Source organism: Scyliorhinus canicula, chromosome 2 (assembly GCF_902713615.1).
Source record: "Scyliorhinus canicula chromosome 2, sScyCan1.1, whole genome shotgun sequence".
In the NCBI taxonomy this organism is placed as follows: Eukaryota; Metazoa; Chordata; class Chondrichthyes; order Carcharhiniformes; family Scyliorhinidae; genus Scyliorhinus; species Scyliorhinus canicula.
The window spans coordinates 145,732,976-145,744,131 of NC_052147.1; the positions used below are offsets into that span (position 1 = coordinate 145,732,976).

The window sequence follows — 11,156 nt, forward strand, 5'->3', positions numbered from 1 at the left end:
GCTGGACACTATTACTATCCCAATCTACATTAAAGCAATTGAAGCCCTGGGGGTAGCACAGTGGCACAATGGTTCGCACTAATGCATGATAGCGCCAGGGAATCGGGTTCGATTCTGGTTTCCTCCCAGTTCAAAGATGTGCAGGTTAGGTGGATTGGCCATGATAAATTGCCCTTATGTCCAACGGTTAGGTGGGATTACAGGGATGGGGCAGCAGAGTTGGCCTTTCAGAAGGTCAGTGCAGACCCGATGGGCTGAATGGTCTCCTTCTGCACTGAAGGGATTCTATAACTATGGTTTTCGACCTTGCTGTAATGACCTTTCAAATTTGTTCCTCTACACCTTTCTCACTAGTTGGTCACCTGCAGCGTACATCTAGTGGTGTGAAGGTAACTCTACTGTTTAATCCCAACCAAATAGATTCTGTCCTTGACCAGTCTAGGACATTCTCTTTCCCCAGCATTGCAATATTAACCATAATCAACACTTCACTCCTTCATTCTTTCCTGAACACTTGGGTTGGGATTCTCTGAGCCCGTGCCGGGTCGGAGAATCGGCGATGATGCGGAAAATTTTCGCCACGCCGCTCCAACTCCGGGACACGATTCTCCGGTGGCACCAATTGCGCCCGCGCGGTCGATGCGGTGCCGGTCGGGGGCTGTTGAAAAAGAAGCCCACGCACCGATTCTCCGCGGTCGACTGGCCCAATTCCCGCCCACTTCCACCTAGTCTCGCTGGCGTGGTTCCAGCCTGGTACCATCCGGCGGGAGCTCGGACCCCCGGCCACGGTGGGCATCCTGGTTGGGGGGGGGGGATCAGACTCCGGGGGGGCCTCCACGGCGTCCATGCCCGCGATCAGGGGCTACCGATCGGCAGGCGCCCGCGATCTGAAAGGGGCCTAACTCCTTCCACACAGGCCCGCTGTAGGACTCTGCCATGTTACTTGGCGCCGGTGCGGAGACGGCCAACACGCGCATGCGCCAGCGCGGAGACGGCTGTCGCGTACATGCCTGGACCCGTGCCGGCAGTGCAGGGCCATTTTCCGGCACCCGAGCAGCACGCAACACTCTGGCGCCGTGCTGGCGTGCTGAGGGCTGCTGAATCGCTGGGCCAGGACACCAGTTGACACTGGCATGCACCACTTTGGTGTTTCCACTGGCGGCAACACTTGCCCGGGATTTTGGAGAATCCTGGCCCATTTCATATTATAAGTTCATCCAAAGTAAACCGCTCCACAAGCATATGAATGACTGTTCTTTTCATTGATAAGCAGAGATAACCTCACAGGCACAAATATTAATTTGGTGCTTTAAAGCACTTGAAATTCAACTCTTTGGACACCCCAGTGTTTTGAGTCAAGAAATTGTCTTTTCTAGCATTACAGCACATCTACTCAGGCTATGAGTTAGCTGATCTCATTCAGAACAGCAATTAGGAGTATGCAACTGACCTCTGTACTGAGAGGTTGCCTCATTTGTCATCAGTTTGTGCTGAAGTCACATTTGTTACCTTTACTTCAGGATTCCCTTCTTATGCTTACATCAATGGTTGCTAATGTTTAAGTGCCTTACAGTTCATAATTGTAACTGTTGTGTTAAATGTTTAGAGGTAAATTTGATTTTCAGATGAGAGAGAAGACATTACCAAATGCAGCTAGTGATCCACAACCATCTGAACCTCAAGAGTCCAGAGAAGGATCAGATCCCACCAGTGATAAAAGAGTGACCAAGATTCGGAATGTGGCTGACCAGCATGAAGATGCTTTTGATGTTATGATTTCCTTAGCAATGAAAGAACTGGACATGGAAGCAAGTGATGAGGAGGAGGTAAGAGGGAATACAAAACATTCCAATACAAGTAGAGAAGAAAAGGAGAAAAAGATTAGATTTGAGATCACCAGGAGCATGAAATGTGGAGCTGAATTGAGTGGATCCTGCCGGAATAGGCATGTTAGTCGGGGTGTGTGTGTGGCTGAAGGAAGTAGGTATGGGTACCTACATCACATTCCCAACCTCAGGCAAACAGTGCCCATTTAGGCAGGGACAGGAAAGACCCAACTCTGGAATCCTGCACACCCGTGGAAAGGTGTGAATTAGGCTCATACATGAGTCATGTAGAGCCAATTATCCCAAGCCCACTAGCATTTATTAGTGGGGTTACAGAGAGGATGTGTGTGTGTGTGTGGGGGGGGGGGGGGTTGCAGTTATTTTAAACAGCACAAATTTCTCTTCTCACCATCTGTCCATAAACAAAAAGATGCTTTAGACTTGCTTCCTTTTTTAAATAATAATAAAATCTTTATTAGTGTTAGATTAACACTGCAATGAAGTTACTGTGAAAATCACATAGTCGCCACACTACCACACTACACCTCCTGTTCAGAATGTCCTAACAACTAACAAACACATCTTTCGGGACTGTGGGAGGAAACCGGAGCACCTGAAGGAAACCCACGAAGACACGGGGGGAAGGTGCAGATTCCACACAGTGACCTAAGCCGGGAATTGAACCCGGATCCCTGTTGCTGTGAAGCAACACTAACCTTACCTTTTTTTACGCAGTAGTGCATTTCCCAACCCCTCTGATCCATTTTTCTAATAAATAACACTACGGCAAATTTGACATTGCATTCATCTGAAGGGTTAGTTTATTTAAACACACTCAATATTAGGGGAGGGGGGGGGGGGGGTTTGCTAAGTTGATATCTTAGCATTCATACAGTAGAAGAGGAATGGAGAAAGGAAAGATTTACACTGCAGACAGCAGAGAAAATAAATATTGTTTCAAGTGGGTTCCAAAATCAGCAGTCCAATGACATATTCCTTCAGTGGGTTAAAAACCAAAGCTGCATAATTCAATTTGGCAGTGGTGGTGACTTTACACAATGAGCTAGGCATGCAGAGATAAGTCAGTCTTGTAGTTAATGGTTCAGGATTTCCAGTAGCTGTACAGATGAGGCCCGTGAACCTGTTGGTTAGACAGCAAAATTGCACATTGTCTTTGCAGTTCTACAGGCAATATTATTGGTTTGATGAGCTAGAGATCCATGTTACATGACTACCTACCTCTCCACACCAGCTTTGCCAAGTGATGTACATCCCTCTTCTCAGTCCTAGACTGCTGAATGTCTCAACCATTATGAATTAAAAAGGTTGAGGTCCTTTGTCTTAGCAGACACGCAGACTCCTGATGGCCAGTCTGGGTTGTAAAATACAGATGGCCTTTGTCTAGCTCCCTTCGAGGGCTGCACAGAGCAAATTCAAAATCTTATTAGTGGTTCTTCAGAGATAATGGTCTGCAGGTTTGCCGGATGGCTTCTGTTTAAGGGCCACATACATTCAGCCATTTTAGGTTTTTGTCCAGTTTTAAATTTTAGAGATAGCAATGAGCATAATCCTATATATTTTATTTATGAAAAAAAACAGGGAAAGTCTCAGTCCCTCACAGTGGCTCAGCAATTTAACTGGACTACAAGGGTCTATCCTGACTCTGAAGGCTGCCCAACAAACCCCGTTAGGTTTGCCTATGGTCTCAGTGGGGCACCTTTTTGATTGGTATTCAGTGCAAACCAAGGAACCCAGTGCAAACCGAGGAACCCAGTATCAGGAGGGGAAACTGCTGAAAACCAGCCCCCTCTGCCCTTGCATCTGGCGCCCACCTTGCCAGTTAATCTCTCCCCACAATCCTGTCTATTTCAGTTGTCATTAGGTATCAAGTGACAATGCTCGGAGGTATTCAAGCATTATCGGAAGCAGCCACCACTCCCAGGCTAGATTCCCATCCTCCGGGGTTCTTATTTGTGTGGGAGGTGCAACTCTGGCCAGTATCTGAGTGCACTTAAATTTCATTGGGTTTCCCACACATAAGCAACATGGGGTTCTGGAAAGTGTTAGGTCAGAGAACTTTTTATTCTCTTCCTCCTGCAGTGTTAGGTTAGAGAACTTTTTATTCTCTTCTTCCTGGTGCAGTATCCTCAAACTCAATACCGTGACTTGATATCACATTTTCATCCACTGTGATTTCTGCACAACTGTTGGCGATCCTTATACTGTGCTGAGGCAGATGGCAGAGGGTTGCTGTTTTCTCACAAAGACTTTACGATTCTTCCCTTGATTGTGCGGAAGCGTCATGAAGTCAGGTGTGTCTAGATTTTTTTTAAAGTTTGCGCGTCCCTTCGCACACGTCTAGCAAGGAAAGCGGAGGATAGTCAGATCCTTTCTTTGTGATTTAGGATTCATCCAAAGAGCGGCTTTCTCCAAACCTTCAAAACTTCAATAGGTCAAGCCAGTAAATAACAGGCACAGTAAGAAGTCTTCCAACACCATGTTAAAGTCCAACAGGTTTGTTTCGAATCACTAGCTTTCCGAGCGCAGCTCCTTCCTCATGGGATTCTGTGCACTAAATACCAGAAAATAGAGCATAAATTGAGCTGTGTTTCTGTCAGATCCTGACACTGCCATTTTTGAAGAAAATTACACCCAATAACTGCAAACGGGACAATGTTGTCTAGGTTTCAAGAATCGCTTTGGCTGCCCTAATTAATACCAGGATGCAGGCGGGGCATTGCTATTCAAAGGTGGAAACCAGGTCAGCCATTGGCACAAGGTTTTAAACGTTTCCAATACATGAACATTCTCCTGCCTCTCGGTATTAATTGCTCCTGCTTTTATGAGTCACAGCTTCACTCAAAACAGAAAAGTGCAAGGCAGACATATCCTATTTAAGTACCATTCTGAACAGCAAATGTTTGGACATAGATTTATACCATTTAACTTCAATTCTAAATCACTAGTGAACAGGGATAGGGAATGGGAACCAAAACAAAAATAAGGACTTAAACAGTAATGTTCTTAGATTTTTTTATATTGTTGATTTCTTCCCTAGTTCAGTTGGTTTTCTCATCAGCAATCTCTAAACAGTGTTAAAAATACAGAAACATCCAGGCAACAAATACATTTTAGTAACATCTTGTATCTGCACTGGCTTCTAATGATAAAATATCCAATAGGAGTAAAATGAGTGCAACTAATTATTCTTATCTTTTTTAAAAAGCAGAAACGCCTTTCAACCACCAGTGACAGATGTAGAAAAACTATTTTATTTCCAGAAGTAGTGGTGACAGACCGCAAGCAAGGCTCCCTGGGCTTCAAAATGCACAGATATGTATTAGAACAAAACAAAGCAGGTGTTACAAAACATCCCAAAGTGAAGGCTGGATCCACAAAGGGGAAATCCCAGAAATGGAAAACATGTAGATATGTACGAAAGCCTTCTTTGGAGAGGCTGGATTCGGAGCTCATTCTAAACGCACTTCGTCCAGGTAATGCAGTCAGCGTACACGATGCTAGTTCAGAAACATTGGCCAGCACAACACTCAGCAAGCAAGATATGCAACAAAATGATGGTGTAGAAGTAGCAGTAACCCAAGACAAACCGCAACAGCCCTCCAAAAAAAGAACACGTCAAGATGGCCCAATATAGTTACTTGCAATAGAATACAGCTATGTGGGTTCATATGCCTTTGGAAAGAACAGATATAGGGCATTTTTAAATTTCTTCATTTAGTCATGTTCTAAGATAATGTGGTACCCTGTTTTAAGTATTTTTTGTGTGTCCTTAATAAATCTAAAAAAATTAGGATAATTATATCTCGAATGGAAAGTAGATTGGTAATTTAAAACTTTGGTTAGTTATCTATTTCTTCTACACCGAGCGCTAAAAACAATATACGTTATCCTAATTGCCTAATATGTACCAGACGTTAAAAATTATGTTCACTGAGATGTACACGCATCTCCATCAGTTGCCTATTACTTTGTTTGATAACCAGATTCCTATCAGAATGAATGCCTGATCGTGGTCAGTGGAAGCAAAACACTTGGAATCATTTGCTAGACAGTTAATTTTATTAATAATAATAATAATAATAATAGCTTATTGTCACAAGTAGGCTTCAATGAAGTTACTGTAAAAAGCCACATTCTGGCGCCTGTTCGGGGAGGCCGGTACGAGAATTGTTCTGCATTACAAGCCAGCTGTTTAGCCCACTGTGCTAAACCAGCCCCTTTTGATGGGAATGCTGGAGGCTTCTGTGGGAAGATGGGTTATACAGCTTCCATCATCTGTGTCTCTGTAAAGAATTGGTGTGCGGCTGATAAATAATAGTCATCAGTAGATTAACTTGCTGTCTCAACTCTCAAACTAGCAAATGCCAAAATGTGCCAGCTGTGGTTCAGCTAGCAGTCTCGTATTTGAGGTAGAAAATCATTGGTTCAAGTCCCATTCTAGAGACTCGAGCACAGAAAATACAGCTGGCACTCCTGTGCAGTTCTGAGGGAACGCTTCCCTGTCCAAGTTGACGTCTTTCAGGTGCAACATTAAACTAAAGTGCTATCTGCCTTCTCAGGTGCGCATAAAAAAAATCAATTGAAAAATGGGAGCGTTCTCCCCGTGTTCTGGTGTATACTTACGCCTCAGCCAACAAGACAAAAACAGTTTAATCAGCTATCACATTGCTGTTTGTGGCCACTTGCTATGTGCAAATTGGCTGCTGCTATTCCTGTGCAACACACCAAAAGTACTTAATTAGTTGTAAAATGCTTTGGAACATTAAGGTTGTGAAAGGCACTGTATAAAATACAAGGCTTTCTTCCATCATGGAATAGCAGCTGGATCTACTTATACTGTTGGGACTTTTGAGATATCAATCATTCCACATAATTCCTTGATTTATGTGATTTAAAGTCATCCAGAGAACTCCATCACACTGACAAATGATCACAAGCTTGCTGTTCAAATCCTTTGTGCACATCTTTGGGATACAGTAAAAATTATAATGCTGCCGTATAACTTCAGAATTTTTTTTACTGCAAACACTCATTTTCTGCTTACCAGCTGCACCAATCTTTTTGGGAAATGGTGACACGAGGAATAAGGAGTTAAAAGAAAAATATTGTAAGAGCCTCCTTTATTTCCCTCCCCAAATCAAAGCAAAGGTGATTGAAAGGAGGATACCTTCTTATAAAAATCAGGATCATCAGCACTTTCAACAGATACAACCAGCATCACATCAGGTCTCATTTACTCTCAGCTACACATGGGTTTGGCAACATATGCCACAAGTTTTATTCATTTAATAGAAATAATAAATTATACATTGTGTTTACAGTCTTACATTTGTATAATGCAAAAAAAAGGATTCGTAGCAAGGTACAACACTTCAACCATGGACTAGGGAACAAATTTCCCTGTTAAACACATCTTCCAACAAGCATTCTTGCTCAATTACAGCAAAGTTTCAGGGGGCTTAGGCAGAATAAAATGAGTAAGACTGAAATGTACTTTTCAAGTTAACAATTTTGAAATATAAAAAAAACACACTACAATTCTGCTAAAATATCTCCAACAGAAGAGGGTCCAAAGGAGCCATTTCAAGTATGTGGCATTGTGAAATGCTAATCATTCCAGTCAATAGGTCATCATTATTAAGCATCAGTATTAACGACAAATACCTTCAGGCACAAGTGAAGGATTATTCCTTTTATCTACAGGTTTGCAGTGTGAACATAACTTGTGAACATATTGCATTTATATTAATTTGCAAGATTTCCAAGTTGGAATCAGATAGCTCCAAGGTGAAAATAGTTTCACAAACGAATACAACATTTAAATGCTATGTGCTTAGAATAGTTCAGATATTTAATAAAATACGTATTTTGTGCAACATATGAAATTATATTTGGTGGTAAAATGCAGAATTTAGTCTACACACAAGAACTTTACTTATTTGGTCCCTCACATTTGCAATGAGTTCCATATTTCAAAAGTTTCACAATTTACCTACTGGGAGCCTGTTATGAAAGCTTTTGCAACCTCATCATATCACAAATGCGTAACTGTGTTGTTCTAACAAGTTATTCAAATGTCTTTAGAGTTTCACTGATATTTAAGAATATTCAAACAAAATGTTAGGTTGTATCCTAATGTCCTGGTCAGGGGTTTGAAGACGGTAGTATATATTACCGCAATGACCACACCTCGAAACAAGCCTGTTAAATGTTTTGGGGTACTTGGAAGATTGTGAAAGGTGCTGTATAAATGCAAATTCTTTTTTGTCATTGATCTGTTTGATTAATATAGGAGCTAGATTGTAAGTGTCTTAGAAGTGTCCATCATCAACATCGTCCGCCTTTCACTGTGGAAGCAGAGTAATGATGGACTGAATAGTCTTTCTCATTTCAACATTTCCTACATAAGTCTCAAATATTATAAAAAGAGGTCTTGTCTAGCTTTATCCCATTAGAAAGAACACAAGAACAGACATATAGTGTAAACGTCCTGTCCTGTGACAGTATTATAACTTACTGGTAAATTTAACCATACCTATTGATGCAGTTCACCATATCATTTGGGTGGATCTTGGAGGGGAAGGTTCTGCACAAAGTATCTGCTCTCAGGCAACTCCCAACTATAAATCTGATGCATTAAATGGCATAACAAAAGCAAATATATGGACAGGTAGGCTCTTAACATTTAAAATTAGGGCACTTTAGCAGTTTGTCAAACTAAAACAATGAGTTATTTGGTGGACATTTTTGATAAGGATATGGGGGGGGGGGGGGGGGGGAAGAAGAGAAAAAGATATGTTCATGGCTTACTTGCGGGTGGAGTCTTCCAGAGCTGTGCAACAATGGGGCAGCTAAAAGGTACCAAAGGTGCGATTCTCCCATAAAAAATTTAAGTTCATTTGTGGCGTGCTTTTCAGGGAGTTTTCTGCTGGCAATTCCTCACTGCTATTCAAAGACACTGAGTCACTTTTTGGGCCCTGGGAAGTTTCTCGTCAGTTTAGACCACACTTAGAATTTTTTTTTTTAGCACTGAAGAGCTGAACTCAGAGATCAGGCCGCCATTTTGAAAGGGTGCACCGATCTCTGTGAGCCTGTGGGTCTCCCACGTGTCACGGGCAATGTCATCCCCCACACACATGGGTACTACCCCACACCCCCAAGTGAGGACACCCCTTTATTTATGAGGGGTTATTGGGTTACGGGGATAGGGTGGAAGTGAGGGCTTAAGTGAGTCGGTGCAGACTTGATGGGCTGAATGGCCTCCTTCTGCACTGTATGTTCTATGTCTATGTTATGGAGTCCCAGGGAGGCCCCCTCTTCAGGCCCCCACGTCCACTTATAGGCCCCTCCCCTTACAGGACCCCCAATAGTCACCCCCCCCAAATACCCAGAGGCCCCTACTTAACTGCCCTGAACACCCCACCCTTCAAATCCCCTCCATCCTCTTTTCATGGGCATGGCCCCCCTTGAGCCTGGACCCTTGACAGTGCCAACTTGGCATCCAGACAGTGCACCTGCCAGATTGGCAGTGCCAAGATGCCCAGGTTCCAGGGGGATGGCCAGGGGGCCACCTTGCACTGACCCTGACCACCCAGGGGTCTCCCATGACCCCGGAGACCCACTGGGTAGAGTTCCGCCTGGTCCATGTTTGCGTGGACCGGTGCTTAACAGCACCCGCCTGCGGCCTCGCTGGGGAGGCCAGTGGATCCCGCTCAAGTTTCCCAAAGCCAATTTAAAATCAGCTTCGGGACGCGCCGTTTGGTCACGCCCCTTGTGAGTGTTTCCGACTCGCACACCTCGCGGGACTTGGGTGGATCCTGCGAGGTGTGAAGATCGCCGGGAAGCCCACAAGAGGCATCTCCTGGCATTCGAGCGAGAGCGCAATGTGGCCGTTGGATCACACCCAGAGCGTTTTCTCTACTTGCTCATCCAAAGGCTCATTCAGAATTCTGTCGAAAATCTTAAAACTTGATGAAAGGCCATTAACTACACAACATCTAATAACTTATTTCTCCGTACACGTTTAACCAGTCCCAAACATACCTCATGATCTGGGTAAGTACTTAGATACTGAGCAAAAACATTCAAAAGGGTTTAGATTTTCATCACCAAGTCTAACAAGATCTTGTGGCACAGTGGTGGCATCTCTACCTCTGGACAGAAGTTCCAGCTTCAAGTCCAACGCCAGAACTTGATGGCCATAAAGGGGAACTCTTAGCGCCGTTCAATGGGCTGATAATCAGCTGGGAAAACATTTAATCACTTCCCCACTATTCCCAAAGGTAAAAACAATGTGCAACTGCAACAAAGCCAATCTTGATTTCAAACCATTTGATGCCACATAATATGTTCAGGATGCCAAGTGACTCCAAAAATTCCTTCTTGGGGCCCTTCTGAACGAAAATCAGCTTCGTTAGCACACTGCTCCTTCCCAAAATCCTAGGACATATGGAGAAGGCACACCTTTCAAAAACTGCCAATTTTAGTTGTAAAAATATCACTGAGGAAATCCTGGGACAGATGGCTAGTTCCTATTCATAACGGTTTTGTGGCAGAAATTAAATATAGAATAATGTGAAAATAATGTACCAAGATGCCAGGATGAGAGTGCCAAGCCAGCAGGAGCACTGCCTGGGTGCCAGTTCAATGGTGCCTGAGTGCCAGGGTGGCACTGCCAGGGGGACCATGCCTATAAAATGAGGGTGGAATTTGAAGGGTGGGTAAGTAGGTGCCTCTGGGAAGTTGGGGGGGGGGGGGGGAACTGTCCCATGTGTGGCGTCCCACAAGCTCACTTACTGATTGGGGCACCCTTTCTAAATGGCGGCCTGATCTCGGAGTTCAGCTCCCCAGTACTAAAAAAAATTCTAAGTGTGAGGTGAGAAACTCCCCAGGGACAAAAAAAGTGACTCATTGAATAGCGGTTGGGAACTCGCCAGCAGAGCCAGTGGGAAACGCCCTGGAAAACCCTCCCCAAATTAACTTCAAAATGTTTTGGGAGAATCGGCCCTGTTTCTCCAGTTTGTCATATACACTATTGCAGTGCCTTCAACACATCAACATTGTTAAACAGGTTTGTACAATTGTTTGCTGTAGTGTAGTAGACAGATGATCCCAATATGGGGAACTTGGACCATGACATAAAGAACTACAAAGTACTGTATGAAAATGTGACGAAATCATATTCACTCCTTAGAAGGACAGGAGTCCTATTCATAACAGTTTTGTGGCAGAAATTAAATATAGAAAAATGTGAAAATAATGTGCCAAGATGCCAGGATGTAAGTGCCAAGCCAGCAGGAGCACTGAGCC

The 11,156-nt window shown here is 43.7% G+C and overlaps 1 protein-coding gene across 1 annotated transcript in view; it reads left to right on the top strand.

Moving 5' to 3' along the window:
* Nucleotides 1–5,643, top strand: part of LOC119958997 — a 44,631-nt gene extending 38,988 nt beyond the window's left edge. Inside the window, exons 4-5 of the mRNA XM_038787536.1 lie at nucleotides 1,626–1,826; nucleotides 5,053–5,643. Coding sequence (XP_038643464.1) covers nucleotides 1,626–1,826; nucleotides 5,053–5,481 — 630 coding nt within the window. The 3' untranslated portion in view covers nucleotides 5,482–5,643. The remainder of the gene's footprint in view (nucleotides 1–1,625; nucleotides 1,827–5,052) is intronic.
* The last annotated feature ends 5,513 nt before the right edge of the window (nucleotides 5,644–11,156 follow it).